At 44.6% G+C, this 24,529-nt stretch overlaps 1 protein-coding gene across 4 annotated transcripts in view; it reads left to right on the forward strand.

Annotated features, from left to right (window-relative positions):
• Positions 1–2,270: 2,270 nt before the first annotated feature.
• MTMR2 (myotubularin related protein 2) overlaps positions 2,271–24,529 on the forward strand; it is a 67,224-nt gene continuing 44,965 nt past the window's right edge. For 2 of the 4 annotated variants that reach the window (XM_069808342.1, XM_069808343.1), the window contains exons 1-2: positions 2,280–2,475; positions 23,781–23,886. In XM_069808342.1, the coding sequence (XP_069664443.1) occupies positions 2,387–2,475; positions 23,781–23,886 (195 nt within the window). In that variant the 5' untranslated portion in view covers positions 2,280–2,386. Of the gene's footprint in view, positions 2,476–15,845; positions 15,976–23,780; positions 23,887–24,529 lie in introns of those variants that run through there. The other 2 variants (XM_069808344.1, XM_069808346.1) reach the window with 2 other exon arrangements.

A 24,529-nucleotide genomic window follows, 5' to 3' on the forward strand; every position in this document is an offset into this window, starting at 1 on the left:
TCTAATTGTGCAGGTTAAGTACATGTTCTACATACATATTCACTAGATTTCCGAGAAATGTTATTCATATTAATTAGTTTTCCGGGAAACTATTAGCATATGCAAATGCCCTTTACGCAGACGCATTGAAGGTCTCTGGTGGTCTTCAGGAGTCCTCTGGTGGTCTTCCATAGTCTTCCTCACTTGTCCGCTATTTGACCCTCCTCAGGTGATTCTGCGCAGTATGGTCTTTTACATGTTTTGATACATCAGTGCTCGTTAGTGCTCTTATTATCTAAGTTTTCATTAGTGGTGTAAAACCATATGGTTAGTTTAAGCTAAATTATCTACAAGGACGAGAACAAAGGCAGGAGTTCTTATCTTTTCTGGCCCTATCTATTCAAGCAAGGCCTCTACTTGTGCCTTCTCGACAAGATCGTAAATTTATCAAACATTTAATTAAGTTTTGTGATTGTTCATGGTTCCTTCTTGCTCATCACTCCCAAGTACCAGTCTCTGACAGGCTTAATCCTTGACGAACACCAGTCTTTGGTATGTAAAGTTACAGAGAGACAATCATTAAGCAATTAGCAGTTTGTTCTCTATATCAAATTAACTTATTTTTTAAAACAAAAATCTCACTTCTAACCAGAAAACAGTTTTCATGTTAGAAAAGCCTCCACAAACTCAATTTTCTATGCTGAACTTCCCCCCCCCCCCCAAGCACTAGACAAACTCACTTGCCAATTTATAAACTTTTAGTTCAGAAGATTAAGAAAAAATACAGGAAAAAACCCTGCTTCGACAAAGCCGTGTTTTCAAGTTTAAGCCAGCTTCACAACCATCCCACATCAACCTTGCTCAACAGCAGCCGACAGACACTAAAGGAAAGAACAACTGAGGCAATTTCACAGCCGCATCGTGCAGTCTCAGGCGGGGCTGCTGCAACCCCGCTCCAGCATCCTGCTCCCGTTCATGGGCTTCTGCGTGATTTAAACTGGAGTTACACTCCGATGACAGGGACAAAACAGGAAACAACAGAAAGAGATACATCAACTAATTTACTCCTCGGAGCACAAAGAGGGATGATGGTGTTTCAGCAACCACTTTACAGCCGCATTGAGATGTTTAGAAGACAGAGGGTTTATGCTGTTTTGAGGTAGTGTTTCAAACGGGGAGGTCCATTTGGACTGATGCTCCTGAGATCGGGTGCTCTCTTTAACAACGAGCAGGCCTTACTGGAAACCCATCTGCCTACTAACACGTCCCCAGCGTTTCAGCTTCTTTGCCTCGTGGGAATTTTGCCAAAACAGCTGTGCATTTGGAAGGTGCCTTCGCACTGGCTACGGGAGGCTTAAGATGCAATTCCCCCCTCTTCGTAGGCAATGCCAAGAGCTTTCCTCCTGCTCACCGAATCGCTCCAAGGAACTGAACGTACCATGGCTCTTCCTGCAGAACAGTCGATACCGAGCTGTGACTGCAAAGCTTCCCGGGCACAACTCGTCACCCGTGCAGACGAGCTGCCAGCCAGGTAACTTCTCTCCCTGCGAGCACACAGAAGATGGGCGCCAGTGCCCTGCGGACTCCCGTGATTTCGACCTGCCATGTTGCACAGCTCCTGCCCCGTCCAGCTGAGGGGTAAACGCAAGGGGGATTCTTGAACAGATACGGGCAATTAACAATTTCGGGATCACAACCGTTTTTTATTACAGGTACACAACGCAGCACAAGAGGGGGTCTGGGCAGAGCCTCTGGCAGGCTAGCCCAACGCAAGTAAGAAGGTGACTTCGAGGGGGGTCCTCGAGAGAGCCCATTTCCTTGCTCTTGGGAATGACCACCGTGCCCCGGGGAGGGAACCCGGGCGCTGCCGCCCTCCCTTGGCCTTCAAGAGGCCAAGAAGGGAGATCCTGGCCGGTTCTCCACCCGCACGGACGGACACCTCCACCCGCCGGCCGGCTCCCCGCCTCTCCACCCCCTTCTCGCTCCCTGGGCGGGCGGGCTGAGGAGCCCGAGCAGCCGGCGGACCCCGGCCGGGCTCACCCTGCGGGGCTGCGCTGAGGGGAGGCCGGGCACAACCCCCTTCCCCTCCCTCAGGCGCCCGAGCTCCGCGGCCCGGCCCGGCCCGCTCCGCCCGGCGAGGGAAGGGGCTGCGCGGCGCCCCTGCCCCTCTCCCCGCCCGCCGGGACCGAGGGCTGAGGGGAAAGCAGCCCGGCGAAGCGCCGCCGCCCCCCCCCGCTGCCTTCCCCGCAGCGGCGGCGGGCTCGGCCCCCTCCCGCCGCCCCGCCTCAGCCCGCCCTCCCCGCGCGGCACGCCGGGCCAACATGGCCGCCTCCCGCCCCGCCGGGCGCCCGCCGCACGGCTGACAGACAGACAGCTGCCCGCCCCGGGGGCCGCCCCGCCGCCCGGCATGGAGGAGAGCTCCAGCTGCGAGAGCCTCGGCGCCGGGCGGGCGGCGGCGGCGGCGGCGCGGCCGCCCAGCGGCGACTCCCTCTCCAGGTAACGGCCGCCGCGCCATCGCCCCCCCGCCGCCGCCCGCGGGGGGCCGGGGCCCGGCTGCCGCTGCCGCACCGCCGCGGGGCTCGGCGGCTTGAGGGGCCCCTCGTCAGTCAAGAGCCGTCGCGGGGCGGGGAGGGGAGGAAGGCGGCGAGGAAGGGGTCGGCGGAGAAGAGGAAGCCGCGGGGATGGAGCCGGTGCCATTTTCCCCCTCGGCGGGCGGGGGGCTCCGGCGTTTCCCCGCCGCCGGGTCTGGCCCTGCGCTTGGGGCGGCGGCGCAGGCTGGCGGGCGCTGCTCGACTGCGGCCCAGCCGGTTTCTTTGGTAGGCGCTTGGTCAGAGCAGGAGGAGCCGCCCCCGCCAGCCTTTCGATAAAAGCTCTCTAAATCACCAAAGCCGCGCTGCCCGTCTTTGGTGTGGGCAGTGAGTGGATGTAGGGAATCAGCCGTGCGGGTCAGCTTTTGCTGGAAGGGCACGGTAGGGCACCAGGGTCGTTAGCTGCCTTCCCGCACGCTGCTGTTCCCAAGCTGGGCCTTGCCCTGTGTTTTTTCAGTAACAAATTTCCTGGGGTGTGTTGAGCGTTCGTGGTTTTGTCCTCGCGGCTTTTTCTGAGAGCTTGACTTTGCGTTCTGAATGACTTTAGTGCCACGTGGGTAATTTCCAAGGTCTTCAAGCCACAGAAGCCAAAAGGAGATTTTCCTGTTCCTCCCACCCTCCGCAGGCTATTGGTGAAGTTTGAATTTTGTGACTCAAAAGCGCGTCTGGCTTGGGCCGCGCGTTGGACGCAGGGGAGTGCGGTAGGGCAGCAAGGGAGGACGTTGGCTGATGGATGGGGCTGGTGGCGCGGGAGGCCCTGGGTTTCGTGGTAGGCCTGGGAGCAGGATGACCTGATGGCTGGAGGTTATTCTGTTCCGCGCTGGCTGCCCTTGCCATGCCCAGGTCGCAGGATCGCAGGGTAACTCAGGCTGAAGGGATCTCGGCATCCCTCAGTCCAGCCTCCTGCTCACAGCAGGGACAGCTCTGGGATCACATCAGGCGGCTCGTGACTTACCCACTCTGGTCTTGAAAACCTACAAAGATGGGAGACTGCACAACATCTCTGGGCAGCCCATTGCCGTCTCCTGGATACCTTCCACATAAGCATGGAGGCTGCTTTTCAGTCCCCTGAAGCAGTCTCTGCTCCAGGCTCCCCCAGCCTCTCCTCACAGGCAGGTGCTCCAGCCTCACCATCCCGGTGGCGCTTCCCTGAACTCCCTCCAGCTCATCCATGTCTTTCCTGCACCAGCGGTCTAAAACCTGGATGCACTATTCCAGAAGCGCTCTAATGAGTGCAGAGTAAAGGGAGGATCTTTCCCTGGATCTCCTGCCTCTGCCTCTGTTCTTACAGCCCAGGGTGCTGGTGGCCTCTTTGCTGCCAGTATGTCTGTACTCCCATACTTGTTTTTTCCCCAGCAGGATCCCCAAGGCCTTTCCTGCAAAGCTACTCCCCAGACAGGCAGTGCCCAGTTTGCACTCAGGTTTCTTCCTTCTTGAGTCCTTCTTGCCTTCTCATCCTCATTTCACCCTCCTTCATCAAATTGTTCTGTTTTCTGCTCCCTATCTCTTTGCTTGTGCAGTTTACCTGTGCCCTGCCAGATGCCTACAGGCCTCTTTTCCCCTTACCTCACTGACCCAATATACTCTTCTTTTTCCCTCTGCATCAGCTTGGGCAAGTTGGACCCATCTGGAGGTCAGTCAGTGTAAGAGACACAGGCCTATGAACACAAAAGAGAGCTTAACTCAGAAGAGCCGATGCCTACAAGGAAACTCCTGTTCAGCCTCCCAGCGGCATGCCCTGTGCAGATGGAACCGTTGGGAAATTGAGATGATAAATCTGTTTCTGTTGAGCATGTACAAGGCTATGTCCTCCAAGCCCTGAAAAGGCCCAAACTTGAACAGATTTCTTGGGATATAAAAAGCTTTCAGAATTTCAAGTCTCTGCTCCAACATCTAGAACTCGTAGAAGAAAGGTAGCCAATTTTTTGGATGCATTGCAAACAAAATATTTTTTTCTCTAGCCGGGTGTTTGAAATAGATAAATGTTTTTCATCTGCAGTTATTAATAAAAAACCCCCTCATCTTGAGTTGGTGTATGCTGTGAAACTTTTTAGTTGAAATGGTTAAGATTAGGGCAAAATTATAAGAAAGTAAAAGGAGGTTCTTGTAATGAGAGATGTCTGGTGACCTTCAGAATGTTTATTACCAGCTTTCCCTGCAAAGCTAGTGATACTTATGCACAAATAAATAATTTTCCTATGAATTGGACTGTAGATCCATTTTTAGCTTTTTTTTTGAGATTTTTTTTTTCATTAAAGCTGCACTGCAGTCTGATTTTGTGCATCAGAACAATGCCTCTGAAGCTAATGGGACTATTTGTATGCATTGAAACATACTTATTTTCATCTCTGTGATTGTGGTCTAGTAGCTAGACCAACTTTGAATTGTTAACCTATGAATATAGAGATGTGACACATTTTCACTAAGTGATTTTGTTTAAAAAGAAAAAGTTAGCTTTGGGGATGATGTGAGGAGCACAATGGCTTGTGAGGGTGCTGTCATCAGTTTTTATGATCTGGCTTATTTAAAAGGAACAACAACAAAAATGAGTAGAAGGCCACTCATCCCAGATTCACGGTTACCTAGCAATGTGAAGCCTTATTGAGTAGTAGTTGACTGAATTGTTTTATGCAAAATTTAGAAGACTTGGAAAGATGCTAGTATTAAATGTATACAGCAACACATTCTTTGGATTCTTTCAGCTCCAGCTCGGAAGTTAAGTGAGTTTCGTATTTGTAGAGATACTTAAGATCTAACTTCTCAAGTAAACACGCTTGGTAGAGTTTACTTATACATAAGGTTGCTGACATGAATAAGTGCCTTGAAGAACATATATACGTTTATTTGTCTTTTAATAATGCTCATGAGATATGGCAATAATGGCATTTGACAGTGAATGTTGCTTTGATATTTTGATAGACCCTAGTAATGTGCAGTACCTGTGCTCCCTGACTAAGACATGGGAATAACTAAACAAGTGTTACCTACTTTCTGTCTCAACTAGAAAAATATTAGAAAAACTCTTTGAGACTCACGGTCTAGCTGTTCGTACATGGTAAAAAATCCCCAGGTCTATGTGGAAATACTGTTAGTTTCAAATGAGTGGGTCACAGCTAATTAGCTCAGCTGCCCTCACAGTTGTGCTGAAACAGCTATTCTGCTTTTCAGGTCTAAGCTGTCTCACCCAGTGCTAGTTTTGGGTGGCACAGCACTGGGCTCTGCAGCTCTCTGTGGTTTCTAAAGGTCAGTATTTAGGATGGACTTTCCCCTTGCATCCTGTTCTCGTGGAAGACATACGACCATGAGCCAACTACTCATAAAGAGCTGCGGTGGTATTTAACTAGCAGCTTGCAAGGAGCGCTTGTGTGTCTGCAGTGTCAGGCCAGGAACAACCCGTGAGACAGAAAAAGGAGTGAGGTAAAACACTGATTCTAATGTTTGATGAGCTACAGCATGGTTATGTCCGGAAGACGAAGCTTTACTCAGTATTATGGACTGCTTTTATATCTGTAATATGGCCTGGGGATCCTGGGTGAATGAGTGATAAACACATTTAAGCTGTGTTAGTTAATCAGACTTCTTCAAAGACCACTCTTAAAATGAATTTGTAGGTAGAGTTGTGGGTGGTGTTTTTGTTTTGGGTTTTTTGTTTTGTTTTTTTTAATTTGAAGTTGCATCTGGACCCTCTGGCCTTTGGAATTCAAAGTAACAGCCAACAAAATTCTACCATAATCTTTCCTTTTGTAAAAGGAAAGCCAGATAGAGCCATGTATGACTTTAGTAGAACACATGACTTTAGGAAAAAGGTGATGTCAAATTTCAGATATTTACTTTTCATTAAAAGCAATTAGGCATTGTGTTCATGCTATCTGTGTGATTATGTGCCGTAGTTTTTGAATGAATGTGTATCTCTTTGTATTCCTGTGAAATGTTATCTGAAAAAGCATATTGCAATCCAGTCTGAACAACAGTCCAATAAGATATCTAAGAGGCTTTCTGTTAGATCTGCTGAAGGTAAATTTGTATTGCCTGTGCAAAAGTGTGGAGGTGATTGTACTGTAAACAAACTGCTGTAGGAGATGTCAGTGATATTTCAACCTCAGTATAAAATGAGAGAAAGAGATAAGGCAGTGGGCAGATGTTTCCTGCCAGCATGACCAAGCAATGTTTGATGTTACCACTTTCTGGTTGCTTGTTACTACCTCTCTACTGGCGGTTATCATCCACAGAGGTCTGCAGACACAGTGGATCCTATGCATTGCACTTTTACTGAAGCATATGAGAATAATCATGCTCCTTGTCTTTATGTTTGCAGGGATAACTCTGAAAACATAAACTCTGTGTAAATCAGTGCAAGAGGGTCTGTTGAAGCAATAGCTTCATGAGGTATGAACTCCCTCCTTCGTCTCAAATAAGGTCCTGTCAATACCTGGTCTGATATAAGGCTACATTGAAGGAATTCTTTCCCCATGGGTGAGACTGATGCTGGAAGGAATTGGGTCTGTAAGCTGTTGGCTGAGGAGGGTTTGCTAGCACCACATTGCTACCAGATGTATGAGCTTTGCTGATTGAGTTGTTTTGTGATGAGTCATTGAAGTTAAGAGTTTGAAAGGGAAGATTTTTTGCCAGGTCTGGTGTTCAGTGAAATGTGAGTAGCTGTCATTTTCCTCATGGGCTTTGAGACCACTTCTTGCATTTGATTTCTTATATGTGTGAAGCTGGATTTCTCAAGAGTTGTTACCATTAAAGACAAGTACGTTGCTGGCTGAGTGTTGATAATGAACTGGTTTTTGCATCTGAGAAACTTAACGCTATGCCTAGAACCAATTAGCAACTCCAGATGGGCTCATTATCATTAATTTTAATATGTGAGTGATAATTTATAACACTTATTTGCAACTGAAGTCCATTCTGAGATAGTTTTTTGGTCTACTGTATATTGTGAAGATAAAGAGCAGTTTTGCCTGCATATACACTTGCAAAGCGAGGAGAATCTTTTATTAGAGTCTGAGGATTTGGGGCAGAAAATAATGAAAATAACATTCAGTCAAAAAGATTTTGGAGCTTTTAATTTATGCCGTGGACTTGTGAAGAGAAACCATTACCTTTGAAGAACTCGGTAGCTGTTTTTAGTATCAGTCTTTGGCTTGCACATTTCTGCTCCTGCATTCAGCAGAAACCATTCTTCTCTTGGAGTGTGAAACCTTCAGTCATAGAAGTTTTCCTCTGTCAGGCAGACATGCGTCTCTTTGTCCAGGCTCTGTCCATTTGATAAAAGTGCATGCATTTGTTTTTAAAGTGTATTTTCCATTTGAGAATATAAAAATAAAATTGACACTCACTTGTTTCTTGTAATTAATGTTATATTTATTGTAATTAATGTTATATTGCTGTTTAAAGGCCTCACAGGAATTTGGGGCACCATGGTTCTAGCTGCTATACAGATACAGAAGGTGATGATTTCTGCGTTGAAGAGCCAGGGACCAACTATTTAAACATGCCTAAGCCAGGACTACTCTATTTTTACTAATGCCTGGTGGGTAATTTTACTAAGCTCTTGGATGTGCAGTCGAGTGCTGAGACTCCTTGCTGAGAGACTGGGTGAAGAGTGAGAAAGTCTAAGGATGAGATGAAAAACTGATGTGGAGAGATGAGGCACGATCTGACAGCTGGTGAGGAGTAAAGCTAGGCTCAGAACACGACTCTCTTGGGTCCCATCAAGCACTGCCTTTTTCTGAAGAGAGATGGTAATGTTATGTTGACTAACAGTCCGTTTGCTAGACAGTTTTGAGTTTTAAACATAGTTCCTTAACTACAGGCTATTTACAACAGAGACACAATTACAGAACCTGAATTTTAAGATTGAGGATGATCTGACAATGTCAAATTACACAAGTCCTATCTGTTACGTGATTGTACTCCTGCTATGACTTCAGTTATAGGTTAACACCTGTCTTGAATATATTTTGTTACCTATTTCTGATGTTTTATTGTCTCCCTTCCTTTGCTAATTCTTTTATAGCTCGTGTACAAAGGCAAGAACTGCATTTGGGAAGGTCATAGCACCTCTTGAATGGCTCAGTAGAATCAATAGTCCACATCTTCTTTCTCATGAATCTTTTCCCGATGACCAGCTTTACTGTTAGTGGTTTTTCAGTGCTGAGGGTATCAGGTAGCGTAAAAAGAGACCTGATCCATACACTAAAGGGCTTATGTTACCAGAAAGCTTAATTGAGGGGAAAACCCAGCAAGCATACATTAGAAATGCATCAGAAACCTTCCAGAGGTCGCTCTGATAATGTGTTATATAAAAGGTGTAGTTGTAAAACAGGACCTGAAAAAAGTGGTCTTGTTATTTATCCATGGGAAGCCCATTCCACCATGAAGAAAAGGGTGTGACAGTAAGGTAACGAAGTACTTGGTTTGTAGAGGTGTTTGGGGTAACTCAGGGAAGTGAGAATACAGAAGAGGCACTGTCACGGTAATTACCCCCGTCTTCATTTTTAACTAAAAACCAGCTGGTTCTTTTATAGCCCCAGTAACTGGGAGCTAATTGAAGAAGAAAGTCAGTGAAAGACAACAAAAAATCAGTGGAACTTTTCAAGTATTTGTTTTTCCTTTTCCTACCATCTGTAGTTTCTTTTGCCAGACTATGTTCTCACTCAGTAATTTTCCAGTGATTTCAAGGTAGCTCTTTTCCTTGCTTCTCTCTCGCCTCTCTGCTCCATGAATTCTTTTCCGTTGCTTTATAAACCCTGATGTATTTGATGAAGAGAAAGTGTTAGCAGTTTTCTAGTCCATAACCCCTTCAAGGTGATGTTCTAGTCATTTTGTTAGCTCTGTACAAATGCTCCCACTGTACACATCTGGCCTTTCTGTAGTCTTCTGGCCATGGCTCCAGAATCATTAGTGTTAGGTCACCCAATGGTTCAAATTTGATCTGGGTCAGGTGTGGGTATGCGATCATATTTCTGCTGAACTAGTTAGAAAAACACAAGTTTATGGGTTTTTTTTTTCTTTGTTCTGGGAAGACAGGCAACACCTGTTTAGAATAAAACAACATTTTTATCTGGATTTATTTACTGTGATGTAAAGAGATTACATGCCCGTACAAAGTGTTACACTCAAAATCTTGTTCACGGGCAAAAAGGCAGCACATTTTTATATAGCAAAGAATTTATTGTTGTGTAACTGAAATTTTGAAAGTCTAATCATTATCAGTCCAGATGCAGTTATTACAGAAAAAAGGAAGAATAATAATGCGGTTAAAACTGTCGTACATACAGTTCTTAGTTTCTACTCCTCTTCCTGGTGTTATGCTTACCCCTCCCCTACTCCTTTGGGTCCCAAGGTTGCTGGTTTTATTCTGGTGGTGGTGGGTGTTACGGCAAGATGTCAGCAGCTGGAGTACTTTGCTGGGAGAAGTATGAGGTTCATGTTGATGGTTTCTTCTTTCCTTACTGTAGGATCCACCTGGGATCATTTTAGTATGTTTGGTAAAACAACTTTACACCTATCTCTTTCTTCTTTGGTCTGCAATTCCACATTGCATCTGATTTTTGCTATATATGGTTGCTTTTATGGGTATTGGATACTGTTTCTTTGTTCTCTTTGTTACCCCTAAAACCAGTTTTGTCCAGCTCCAAGTCTGCGTTTCTTTAACTGACCATTGGTGAGTTGTTTATAGCCATGGTCTCCAGTGCCAAGCCTGTGCCACATCCTGGCACACCTCCACTTCTCGAGGCCTCTACTCTCATACTGGGCTGTTGTATTTCTCTATACGAAGTCATTACATTAGTGGTAAATAACTCATTCTATATAGAATAACTGCTGGTTACTGCTATATGTGCAAAACTGTGGTGCTACCACACACAAAAAAAATAAAACAAAGTAGATATAGACACCTGGCCAATCGCAGAAATTCACAACTAAACCAAGTAAAACAAAGCTGCAGGGAGGCCAAGAAAAGTTCAGGCAAAGCAGGAGTAACAAACCTTGGTCCCGAGGCCTTGAAAATTCACTGCAAAGCTTATGGCCTACAAAGAGCAATGGCAGTGCTGAATGACAGGGATAGAGTTTAACCCAGCTGTATTTTTCTGAACAAAATTTAACTGGTGGAGTGAGTATACATCTGATCATTGCTTGGTGTTTTGTGAGCAAAGTGTTTGGTGGTTTGGTTTTTTTTCCCCTGGCACAAAAAGCACTAATACCTGAATTACTGAGCTCCTGAACTACAGCCTCATTCATACCTCCTGCCTTTAGTAAAAATAAAGCATTTGTGCTATTTTTATTGCTGTGTTAATAAATCCTATTGTTGATTTCAGTCGATATCACTGCTATAAGATGGTGGCCTTCTTGAAGGGAAAGATTGCACAGATAGGTAGTAGGACTAGCCTCATCAACTGTTTCAGCTAAATCTGCCCATGAAAGAGCTGGAGCCTGTGAACGAGTTGTTTACATATGGAAGATTATGGGGGCTGTCTGGCTGCTGTGGAGAGCAGATGCTGAAGGTGGGGGCAGGTCACTGAAACCTCTACTACCAGAGATGAGCTGCTGAAGGATGACTGTCAGAGAAGAGGTTGGTTTAACCAGCAGATGGGATACCTTTATCAAATCAAAACTGATCAGCATCTCATTTGTAAATAGAACACCTCTGATAAAGAAATTAAAAATGTGGGATCTTCTGCTCACATTTTACCCAAATTGACTTTTGGAGTGGGCTGTTCTTGAAAATTTGGGCTGCGTCCTCTAGTCTAAGAACGGACATACCACTTCTACATTGAAAATGAGCCCCCACACCTCATGAGAGAGTGCTTCCCAAGACTTTTTCCTCAAAGGTGAAGAAACGTATTGCCAAAATGGTCATTAAACGCTGGGGTGTGAGAAGAAGAGTGTGGTGAGACTGTTTGTAGATGTGCTCAGGACTTGTGCCAGCAGAGCAGTCTTGGCCTTTGGTTGTTACCATCTGGTGGGGTACAGCTTCTGCTGATTAGTGCTGCCTCTGGCACCACGGAGGGACATGTTTTATCTTTTTTTGCTAAAACATATTCTGATTCTAGATTCCACCTCCTGCTTCCACCTTCCATAAAGAAAAATACAGGTACCCTGGATGAGTTTTGTCTCATCTGACTGGATTGATACAGATCTCTGCTAGTCTCTGGGTTTCTTTTTGTAGACAATGGGGAAGAGTGAGTCATCTCAGTTTCTCCCCGGTGACTGTAAGAAGAGCCTACAGTGAGTAATTCAGATGTGACCACCTACACAGAACTCCCTCCCCATCCTTGTGGTAGGGGTAAAAAGTGCATTGAGTTTGGGTTGTTCTCCACTCCAAAAAAGGAAGGAGCTGTTTCTTAACTCATGTCATCCCTCTTTTTGACATATTAACTAAATCTGTTTGCAACTGAGTAGCAAGCAGAGATTCCTAGTCTGGTTTCCTAAGCCCCCTTTCTTGATGTATGTGGGTATACCTGTCTAGTTTGTCCACTGATAGTTTTTGTAACATTTGGACAACTTTAACGGTGTTTGACAGAGGAGTGAAAGTAATAACTTATGACAAGTTTTGCATTTAAACAAAGATGGAGATGGGAAGGGAGGCCACGTCAGTTTTTCCATTACAGAAAAAGCTTGTTCCTTTTTCAACATAAGGGAATACCTAGATGAGAAAGATGTCACAAATATGTGCAGATTCTCGTGGACAAGGCTTCTCTCAGGTTGGAGAAATACATTATATTCTCCATTTTTGCATTTCCTTCTTTCCATGTGCTTTCTCTGGTGTCTGCTAAAGGCTGTGTTCAGTTGAAAACAAAAAGCAAATACAAACTTCTCTGCCACAAGACATTCATCTTCTGAAAACTAAGGCAGGATCTAGTTCAGATCCACGTGAAGTAGAATATCTCCAGGTGAAGTAGGTATCTAAAACTTCCCTACCCTTAGCAGAGTCAGTACACTCCACAAGTAATTCAATTGAACAAGATAAGTGCCCACTCTGGGAGAGCTGAACTGTTGTCTAGACTCCATTCCCTGGGTTTCCATTGACTAAGTGGAAGCATGGACACCTGTGGTATCTACCATCGGGAGCTGAACCATCCAGGCCTCATTGATCCTACTCCTGTTTGAGTTTGGTTTTTGCATACACTGATTTCTGCTTGAGGAAGCAGAAGTGGCAGGAGGAAGTGGCTGTGGGTGATCTTAGATTAGCCCTCATTTCAGGCGCATGAGAACTGATTTACTGAAAATCTTCAGATGAGCTTGCAAAATTTATGTGCCTCATTTCGTTGTAAGGTGGAAGAATTTGAAAGACCTTGTTTTCAACGTGTACCCTACAACTGGCCAGTGGGGTGAATGAGTTTGCAGAGCTCTTTGGCAAATCTGGGCCGGATAGAAATCAGTGGCTGCTGAGCACTTTGGAAACTGGGCTTTGTATTTAGACAATAAACAGGACTGAGTTTGTGGGGAAACCTGGTCCCAGGTATGACTGTTGAACCTGGGGACTTCAACTGATGGACTACAATCTTCAAAGATGATGGTCTTTCTGGAAGTTGTGACAAGATACAGGCGTTCAGTGTTTCTAAAAACATCCTGTGTTGTCTTAGCTTGAATTTTGGAAAATAAAGACCTCAAATTATTGAACACCTATCTTACTTTAGCCTTGAGACTCTGCTAGGAACCAATTTCATGCAGGGGCTGGGCTGCCAACAGAATATAGTTGTTCCCAATTCTTTTTTGAGCCGAGTCTGGCAGAGCACGGAGCTGTGTAGTGTCTGTGAAGGCTTATCAAGGTGTTACGCTACATCAGTTTTGCTAGGTGATGCAAGACTCTCCAGATTGGCTGCATTTATATATTCTTTATTCCTTTTGTTTTTTCCCAGGATGGAACAAGTAATGTCATTGATGAGTAAATCCCTGGTATTTTTAATACCTGTGGGTGTTTGGTTTATTGGGGTGAGGGAGTTATGTGGTGTGTGTTTGAAAGAAAATCAGAACATTTAACAATATGTGTTACATTCCAAGGTGTTTTTTCAACAGGGAAATAGGTAGGAATCTAAAGAAAACTTGAGACAGCACATGAACTGTGGGAAGTATACATATATTTGGTTAAACTATACATAACTGGTTCTTAGCATGTAGCTAGAAATTAAGGCACTGCTGGAATACAAATAGTAAAAAAGGAGTTTTATCTGTCTTTTTATCCAGTTCTCCTTTCTGTCCTAAAGGGAGTACTTACTAATGTAGGTATTATTTCTATTTCTTTCCTTGATCAAGTTAATATTTTTCTAAATAAATAAAAATTAACAAGCAAACAAAAGATTTGATATCCTGTATTGGTTTCCATTTTTTCTGCTTCTCCTTGCTCTCAGACTCTGGAGTTGTTATTGCAGCTTAGCATGGGACTGTTTGAATTTGCATCAAAATCCTGATAATTTTTTACTTGTATGTTTTTCTCTGGCTTAATATATTTTAAAGGAAGGGGGTGGAAGTTTGTATGGTAAATATAAATACTGGTGAACTGCAAGAGTGGTTTTGAACTGTACGTAGGATTTCCATCATGACTTTTGTCTGCATTCAGAGTACTTGGGGAGAGAGTTAGATGTTGCCAGCCCTTTTTCTCCTGTGGGGTGCAGTGGTAAATACGAGGTTGCTCTGATGTAGGAGATGGCAGCACCACCAAGGTCTCTTACTTCTCTGCCACAAAATGTCCCGGGCCCTGGAATCAGCTTCTTCCACAGGCAGGGATAAGAGACACGAGTGGTCTTGTAGCACCAGGAAGCACTTGGATTTGGATTCTTGAGTTGCCTTCGTGCTAGAGGCAGTCATGCTGCATGGAGAGCCCTGTGGCTGTGGTCTGCCCAGGCTGCAGCCTGGGCTGTTCGGGGAGAAAGCTGCAGGTCAGCACGTGCCGGTTTGTCGTGGCCGGAGAAATCACTTGCCAGACCTCCAGTCAATCACTGATCTTCCTAATGGCTTTCACTCTGTCACTGTGCAGCACTTCTTCAAGTGCTGCACCATCTGAAGCCTAGGGTGCTAGAACTTCTCTCCCTCAGCTGTGTTTTTTTGACCTAGAAATAGTATTTTCTCAGGGGGAGGGGGCATCTTCTTCACTTCTAGTTCAGTCCTGCCCTCCGCAGCATCTTATATTTGAAACCAAAGGCTCTAGCTCCTGAACAACCCCAAATGATCCCCAAAAGCATAGCAATAACCTGATGTGTAGGAAGGCGCAGAGGTGAGCGGTTGGGAACACTGTTCTAGCAGGCAACCTTGTTTGTGTTGATGGTAAGCAGGATTGTGTTTTGAACCCCTCTTCACCTTATAGTCTTAATTTATTTTCAATGGTAAGGGTCTGTCCTGGTGACTGGAAACCCCAAAGCTTTGGAGCGCAGACCCAGATGTGCACACCATCTCCGGGAAGTCTGTGGAACGTTTCTCCCAAGCCCGAGGGCAGAGCCAGAACGACCAGGCTGCCTTTCCGTCGCGTCTCACCTGGGGAAGGTGGGTTGCTTGCCTTGCCCACCACTCGCTGCCCAAACTCCTAATGCTGCAAGCGAAGGCGCTTGTGCTAGTGGTGGATTTTGCAAGCCAAACATTTCCATTAGGAACTGGAATCAGACCAAAGTACTGGATTATCAGCCTGCTTTCAGGAGGTAGTAGCTAATTTTGGACTCCGTAGATATGGGCTTAAATTTAGTTGGTGAAACAGAGGTAAAATGTCAGTTCCCTGCAGAAGTCTTAACAACTTCTTGAAAAATAATTTATTTTTTTTCTTCTGTTTTGTTCCTTGTAGCTGAGCACCATCCCATACCAGCCTGGAGCTTCTTATAAACCTAACTCCCCTTTTGTTCCTCTCGTGAATACAGATCATTTTGTAGTTATCTTCCATGTGCTGATCGGAGGATATTGGTTCAGGCCTCTGATAGCTGCTGTTCTTCCTCTTTTTTACCTTCTGGATTGTTTGACTCATGAAAGTATGATACTGTGGGCTGCTCGCTGTTATTAATTACGTGCTGCATATTGGTTTGTCTTTGGGTGTTGGCCTTCTATTCTCGGAATCTTGCAAATATTTTAAACAATCAGCCTATTGTTTAGCAAGTGTTCTACACACACTGTAGGCCTTTTGTGAATTTGTGTTCAAAAAAAAAAAGAATGACTAATGGAGCACGAACGGTGCTTGTGACACTGTAGTCCATTGTGTAACTATTGAGAGCAAAATTTGCATTCCTAGAAAAGCTTGTTCACGGTCAAAATATAGGACATTCTCTTTATGGCTCATGGGAAAACATGTACTACATATTCAGCTCAGGATGCTACTTAGAAGGATCAACTTTTAAAAAATGACATTTTCCTCCTTTGGAACATTGAAGTTGGACTGAGACCCGGCTTTGCCTGGCAACAGAAGTGAATCTTTTTCATTCAGGCAAGTGGCGTGGGGGGCTATTTTAGGTCTGTCACACACATGCACAATGATTTGTTTGCAGAAATGGCTTCTTTTTAAGATGTTGTTAAGCTCAGACGTTGCAGGCCCTTCTGAATGGAGAGGGTACATTATTATATTACATAACTGTCTGCCTCCTCTGAATGCCAGAGGAAGCCTGGTGGTTGGTGCTTTTCTTTCCTTCAAAAGAATATTTGTTTATGCCTTTTTTTTTTCCCCTCTGAGATTGTTACAGGTCAAGCAGAGGTTAAAGTAGGATCTTTAAATGTTTAGAAAAGTTGTGGGTTCTGTGTACTTCAGAAATGCAGCAGTAGTCTATTCTGCGTGTGCCTAAAAAGAGAGTACTGGGTGTTCGGAAGGGGTAAGGGTGCATCTCATGTATGCTCTGCGTAGTTTCCTTTGGTACTTGTCTAAGTAGGATAAGCCTGTTTTGATTTTCTATTTCGCAGTCAAGAATGCTCACTGGAGATCCTACTGCTTTGTCCATCCATGTAAGCTCTTCAGGAGAGGGATTGCCTGTTATTAAGGGCATGCGCAGTGCCAAGCGCTGTGGGATTCCTGTCCTGGGAGAGATGGTGTTAAGACGCTAAAACTTAATTTACAGTGTCAGAGCCTGTTACGGCCCTGTGGCAGAGTGGAAGCCAGCGTGCCCAGCTCCTGCCGCAAGGCCCAGGTTCCGTCAGATGCCAGCCGTGCTCTCAAGTGCTTGCCTGAACACAGGCGTACGAGGGACTTCTGAGTACCCTTAGATATATATGTACAGATAAGGACTATGGGGACCGCCTAGCCTTAGCACAGATCCACAGAGAGCTGCTGTAAATGGGAGAGCCTGATGTGGGCAGCAGCTGGATTTCCCAGGCCGGTTCAGCCAGTACTAGCTAGGACAAAGTCATATTCATGGGGAACAAGCACTGGTTTGTCTCCCTCTGCTCTGATGTGACCCAGAAGGTTTTTCAGTATTTCTTTTTCCTTCTCTGAAAGAAACAGGAGTGTTGAAAGTATTGAGGAGGGAGAGTTGTCGGCTTGAATTTGGGAAGTGAGCCGGGAGCGCTCAAAACCTCTGTGTCATTATACTTTAAGAGAAGTGCCCAAGTGCTGCAGGTGCTCCTATTCATGGCCCTGCTGTAAATTCGAACCAATTGGATCCTGCTCTCTTGGCACCTGAAGCTTCCAAATTAAATTGTATTTGCCACTAGTCCTCATTAATTTGCCGTTTTCACCTTGATTAATTTTAGGAATGTACATAATGAGAAACTCTTAAAAAAACAGGAAGAGAGGAAATGGAAATTTGCCCTCTGCGGTGTTTTTCTCATTTATGACCTCTGTGGCTGAAACTGTATTGCCCAGTGGTGCATTTTATCACCTGTTTTCCGTGTCAGTTCAGTGACTATTGAAACAAAACATTCAATTTGATGCAGAAGAAATGGTGTGAGCAACTCATGCCAATTAGTGTCTGAGTCACTGTCACACCTCTGCAAGCAATGAAGCAGCTACTTGTACTGGCAGGGAAGGAATATTCATAAAGAAGGTGCTGGAGAGGTGACTATCACCACTGACTGAATTTTGGTTGTGTTACTTGTAGGAGTGAGCCAGGTCAGTATTTTAAGACGCTGGTGCAAAAAAATAGATGTCTTTGAGCCCTATGTATATGCTGTTAATAAAAATGGTGTATTTTCCAGAGATGTGTTTTCCTCCTGTCCCATCAGTTTTTTGCAGAGTTCTCAGAGTTAAACTTGGACACAGGTTCCCAGTCATGGGGGTATTTTTCCACTTTAATTTTTTTCCCCCTTTTGTTGTCTTTGTCTTGCTCAAAAAAAGAAAAACAGGTTTCTTCCTCAGTTTTCAAAGTCTGAACAAGTGTCTTCAGAAATTAGCAGTAGTTTCTCAGGGAGTTGCTACCCATAGAATCATAGAATGGTTTGGGTTGGAGGGGACCTTTAAAGATCATCTGGTTCCAACCCCCCTGCCACGGTCAGGGACATCTTCCACTAGACCAGGTTGCTCAAAACCCCATCCAACCTGGCCTTGAATGCTTCCAGTGGTGGGGTGTTCACAGCTTCTCTGTGCAACCTGTTCCACTGTCTCGCCACCCCCGTTGTAGCCAGTCCCTTTCTGCATAGGATTGTTTCTTATCTTTAGGAAGGCAAGAAAGTGTATACTTTTTACATTCTTGCTGAACGGAAGTATAGCAGAAGGAATATATGTGTATGTTTTTTATGTTCTTGCTGAACAGAAGGAGGGACACCTTTAAGATGCTTGCTTGGAAATGACCGTTCTCAGCAATTACAAGCTGGGATGGTTTAGCTGGACCATCCCTTAAAGTAATGTCACGACCTTTGTCTCAAGTTTTGCCAGAAGCTGTTGTGAAGTTTTATGCGATACGTGAAATTGGTTGTCGTGACTTTCGTCTTGGGTCATGGCCTGAGAGAAGAGATTGTATAGAGTGGTTGTCCTTAGACTGATGTTCATAGAAAGCTCTTCATAGAGATCTCCTAAGAGTTTTCCCTCCTGTGGAGGGTGAGGAAAGGGAAGGAAGCTACCCTCTTTTTGGAGTACAAAGAACGTTGTATTAAATTTCCTATGATAGGGGTAAGGATGCAGGGAGGAGAACTCAGTCCTGTATAAATGGTGTACTTGTCTGCATCAGGTTAAAGCTGCGGGGTTTCACAGTTTGATTTGGGCGCTTCCTTTGCATCTCCGTGCTTATCTTCTGCCGGACCTGAGTTCACTGTGTCGCGCTCAGACCCTCATGTGGTCAAATTGCCATCTTCAGAAGCTATACTTGTGCTTTCTCCTTCCAGGGAAAACTGTTGCTTACCTGCTCTAGGAAAGCAATAACTTCATATTCAAACTCTTTTGGTAACAGTTGGTGAAACAAATGGCAACTGCAAGTTTTTATTTCTTTTCCTTGGCTTTCTTATACACCGTGTTTTTTAGATTGCAGGGGTCTGGGGGTAGAGATTGCCTTGGATGACTTTGGCAGATGCCATTTAATGGCACTTTTTGAAGTGGCTAACACTTTATCACGTCTTTCCCCCAAGATATGTCCCCTGTACCTTCATACTTTAACAGGGTAAGTTTGCGTGTCTCAGACACTTCTGTTTGCAGCTTCTTTACATCTTTGTTGACAGTTTAAGCTAAGCACACAGGCATACCTTCAGTTCTGCTACGGATGCAGTAATACCTTTCAATTGCCTGAACAAGAATCACCGGAGGGCATCTGTCTGAGTCTGAATTATGTTTGAAAACCATCTGGCATGTTGTGGGATAGTCCTAATAATAACAAAGAATACTTTATCAGGAGTTGAGTCATTGTGCTTCGTTTCCATTGTAATTCTCTTATTAGTTGCATATATGTATTCCATATAGCCAAGGGGTTAATACTGCGTGCAGATACTGTGCAAGATCATTGTGCCGACAGCTCTCATTTGGACTCATTTATCATTCAAAATCTGGCCATAAGAAACACATTTAAATAATAAAAATAATTACTAAGATGAAAGACATAGATCAGTGTTAATTGCATCCTAAACCTGTTTCCTGCTTCTGGATGGGGAGGGAGGAAGGAGAGGAGAAACAGGGATGGCAGTAACAGGAGTAAGGTGCTTTCCCTGAAGGTGCTTTTGAGCTTTCGTAGGGGTCTCTTTTTGCACTTAACACAGACATCCGTCAGCAAGGACTGTGTGGAGCTGCTTGAGCCTGAAGCATGGGAAGATAAATGTTCCAGGAGGTCCTTGGTCTTCACAGGTTCCTCACAGGAACATCTGCACTGGCTTTCTTTCCTGTAGGAAGAGCTCAAAGTATTTTGTGAACCTGACTATATGTTGTTTCCTAGAACCTTAATGATGTTCAGAGATAATATCATTATTTTGCACGTTTATTAAGTTGTATTGAACCAGACCTTCAGCTAGCAGTGATTGGCACAGCTGCAGTGATTTGTAACCCTTGCTGAAATCTGCCCAAACCTACCTGTGCTCTCAAGTGTTTGTCAGATACCCCTGAACCCAGGAGTTATATCTGACCGTCGTGCCCGTGCCATCCCTAAGGTTTGCTCTCTGTGGTCTTACTGGTGACATTGGGGTATGTCCCTGTGAGAAGAGAGCATCTTTGGTGGGGTCCTCAGCATTTTAGACTGATACCAGAAATACCCCGTCATGCTGCCAAAAGTATTGTGCAAGACAGCTTTAGCTTTACGTTGGCAAAAGCTGCGATAATGTGCAGAAGCTGTGACAGAAGCAGGAGTAAATGATTTGCCCAAGGTGATGCAGAAGGGCTGGTGGCAAAGTGTGGAGGGAGCTCTGGTCTCCTCACTCCAAGTTTGCATGTCGGCCCCAGGACGCTCTCCTGCTCTCACCCACCCAAAGGCGTATGAAACTGCGTGGTTTGAGGATCTTTTCTTTTGCATTGGCATCAGAGATTGACTAAACCACTGAAGCTAATAAACTTCTCATGTGCATGCAGGGACATCAGGTTAATTAGTTCGCTAAGCAGCGGAGCTGGAGCTGTGCAACTGCCTGACAGCGATAAGAGGAGGGAGCTGCAAGCCAACAGCGTTTCGGTTGTCTGCTCCTTCGTTCCATCCCAGCTCCCTATAAATGATGGATGAGGAGAACAGAGGCAGCGAGCCAAACATATGCGACCTATGCATGCTGTGCAGAGCAGCATAATCCAAGCGGTATTGTTCGCTGTGTGTGCAGGCAGTGCTTCCCAAAAGCTTGCACTGCTGTCGCTGGAGGGAGGCTTCACCGGTGGTTTCTGCGGGAGCAGAAGGACGCTGGTGGAGGAGGGAGCTTTTGAAAATTCACTTCTAAAATGCAAATGCTTTCCTTCATTAAAACCCACTTGAAGCCAAGTGTGATCAACAAACACGAAACACTTTCACAGCTCAGACATGCTGTGGATTATGGTTCTCTTTTTTTTCCTGCATAAAGCAGTTTGCCCCTTAGCTTGCTCAAGTGAAATTAACAATTTCACAAAAATCTTTGGTCTACAATGATTAGATAATCACTCCTTGTGTATTAGGTAGACACTGGGAATGTACCAAGGCAGACAAGTTGTGTAAGCAGAAAAACGGGTGAAATTTTGATCCTTTTGTTAGCACTGTCCCTCCCTGGGAGCCGTTAAGAGCAGGTTAGACAGACAGCTCTCAGGAGTTGTTTGGGTGTAGCTTGTCCTAGCTTGGAGGCAGAGAGACTAGCACACTCCATTAAACCTTTCCAGCCTTTCCAGCTCCCTTTTCTGTGACTAAAGGATGTGAAATTCTTGATGCAAATGCTTCTGCTAATAGGTTACTGTGCTCAGTGATTTAGCGGTGGTTGTTCAGTGAGTAGGCTGTCCTGTGTGGTGCCCATGTGCCAGGTTAGCTGCTGGTGTGCCCCTTGCTTAGTTATTTACACCTGTGCTAAATGACTTCTAAACGCAGCAGAGCTGCTGACCTTTAAAATGCGTTTAAATACACAAAATTCTGGGCCCTTGAAAGGGGAGGGAGCTAGAAGACATGGCTTCTGGAGGCTTACTCTGAGCCTCTGGCTCCCCCGGCTGGAGCTGGCGTGGGAGAAAGCGTGGTGGGGACCCAGGGACAGAAGTCAGTCAGGGTTGTCGCCCAGTGATAAAGGCATCTCAGTATTTGCTTGCTCTTCGCTGATAAAAAGTACCATTTCCTTATGGCTTGCTGTGAAGTAAACTGGTGCTGCTTTGTGGAACAGTTAAATTCAGTGTGACTTTTTTTTTCCCCTCCCTCCCCCCGCTTTTAAAAAATCAAATTAATTAAACAGTTGCAAACATGAGCATGAACACTTGGAAGATGAAGGCTGACCATGCAGAAACCGGGCTGAAAGGAGTTTCAAGGGAACACATCCAGGGGTCTGAGCTCGTTTAAGTAAAGTAATGTAAAAAAGTGGTTTAATGCTAAGCCTGATTTAGCATGCCTGCAGGCTGCTGTCGCAGAAGTGCTCTCAGCCTTCCTCATCATCTCCAGATACAGATTCCCTCCCTCTCCGTGTGCTGCATCTCATGATTTATACAGCCATATAATGAATCCAATCAGCCCTGTTATCCAACAGAAGACTCTCTTCATATTTATTAATAGTTTACTGCCCTGGCAGATCAGCAAATTGAACCATGCATCCTGTGATGCTCATCCAGCACAACGGAGATGGCAGTGGTGTGCAGCCCAGGTTGAGAGGAGGAGGAAGAGAGCGGAAAGTGAGCAGCCTGTTCAGCAGCAGCGGACACTTTGGTATCAATTTTGTTGTAATGTGAAACTGTACACAAATTCAGTGTATGTGTGAGGCCGTTTGATCCATAAGAATGGGAGGCTTTGCAGATTCAGTTCTTGTTATTTTAGTGTAAGATTATTTTCGGCCGGGGACAGAGACTTTGGGGCTGCTGCAGTGTGAGCAGCGTTGTGTGCACAAGTGCCACTGTCCATCCGAACTTATGTGAGTTTACCTGGCAACACAGCGAGAGTTGAGCAAGTAGGAAAGCTGAGCGATCAGCTGTTGAACTGCCTACAGCAAATGCATTCAGTGGAATTGTGCTATTTGATTAGCACACCAGTATAATTTATTTTAAATAATTTTTTCCCAAAGGTTCCATTTCTAACTTTCTACTTTGTAGGACGAAAGAGTTGCCAATAATCTTTAATCCTTGGAGAGAAGGGGCTAACTCCCAGCAAGAGCCCAATTTTGCTGTAGTCCTTCATGTTTTTAACACTGCCTATGCAATGCTTTGCCAAACTCCAAAGAATAGAAATAAAAATGGAACATTTTGGCCTTTCGGTGGCTGCTTACCAGCAGCAAAACAATTTTTAGACAATTAACAGATCTCCAGGCCCTTTGGAAGCTCAGATACAGCTGTTTCTAGGTTGTCACATGTCTAATTAATACAAATAGTAATGGTGATATTCCTGCTGGTATTCTGCTTCGGCCAAGGCTAGACTTGCAAGCCTGATAGCTGATCCTTAAGAGTGTCTTTGCAGCCAGGTAAAACCTTTCTGGGGTCAGTAAGAATGTGGGAATTAATTGGCACAGGTAGTGTTCGCTGCTGTACCGTGGCTTCAGGGAGTATCATTGTACCACAGAGGATCTTTCTTTACAGTCATCTGGGGTTTTAAGAGCATTATGATCGAATGCTAATTTTAAGCAATTATGGTCGTAGGAGAGGTCGCAGCATAAAGATGCCGTAAAATAAGCTTATTTTAATTGCTTACAGCTGTACTAGAAAAACTGTAGAGAAAAAGAAAATAACTGTTTTGCTTTGCTATTTAGCAATCGCACTTTGTATCACCAGAGAGGTATGCTGAGAGTCTTTTTAATTCTCCTGAGGGTTGTACTTATACCTGAAGGAGGAAAGTTACGTGTGATGGAAAGAGTTTTTATTCTGAGTTTCTTCCATCGTTGTAAAGCTGCGGTTGGAGTTGTGCTGGCGTGCGTTCAGGAGTCTGTCTGTTTTCATCCCCTTGCAGCGCACTAATATCTCCCATCTGAAAGCCTGAAATGGAGGCCCTTAGTTTCTGTGATTTAGGATTTGATCAAGTGTGTGATTGTGATAACATTGGCTCAGTCTGAGCTGGAATTTGGTAATGAATTGTGTGTGCTTTGGTAATCCGTGGCAACGGCGAGTAAAACAGGTTCTCTTAAACCACTGCTGAGGGCTGAATAACTGAGAATGGAAAGGCTGGAAATAGTGAAAAATGCCTGATATGACTGTAAGTGAGTGGCCGTACTTGCTGGCTTTTGAGCATTCTTGAGCATGGTTTTGATACACTGTGGTGTTTCTCTTTATAGCGCTTCCACTTCTCACTCGGACCATTCTGCTCACACTAAATCTGCTTCTGCTATATCGTCCGACTCAATCTCCACCTCAGCAGACAACTTCTCTCCAGATTTAAGGGTATGTATGTTCTGTCTAAGAAATATATATACACATATGTATGTATAGTGGCCTCCTTCAGAGGACATTTCTTGCTCCTGTGAGCTTGGATATGGTAAAATGATGTCAGCTTTCAGGTAAATGCCAAATTTTATGTAGCCAGTGCATGAAAGGACCCAAAGTCAGACAGGTGAAATTGGAGTTTAATCTCTACCATATTATTTCCTTCTTTATAAAGTTGTTTAATCTTCAAAAAGCTGACTCTGCAACCCACACTTGGAGATGAATTTTCAAAGGAACTCCATTTTCTTTTAAGTGCTTTAAGTAAGTGAAATCCTCAACCTGCCAGTTGTATATCCTGTTTTTTTCTGTTGTCTGTATATATAAGAGATGTTCTCTCTTGAAAACTCCAGCTTGTTTGTAAACACCGAGTCCTTGGAAGTATCTTCTTTCAGAGGAAGATTGCTATCTCCAAGCCGATAAAAATAATCTTCTGTCACAATAAATTGCTCTGACATAAAAAGGTCCAAACAAGGCTCTTTTAAGTGTGTTATTAGATTAGTTAATTATAAATTCAAAGTTCTAGCTCAGGGTCACAGGATTTTTGAAAGCTGTATGTCTCTTATGAAACCAAGGTATTTGCTAATATACCTTTGCTTTAAAA

This window comes from Haliaeetus albicilla, chromosome 20 (assembly GCF_947461875.1).
Source record: "Haliaeetus albicilla chromosome 20, bHalAlb1.1, whole genome shotgun sequence".
NCBI lineage: Eukaryota > Metazoa > Chordata > Aves > Accipitriformes > Accipitridae > Haliaeetus > Haliaeetus albicilla.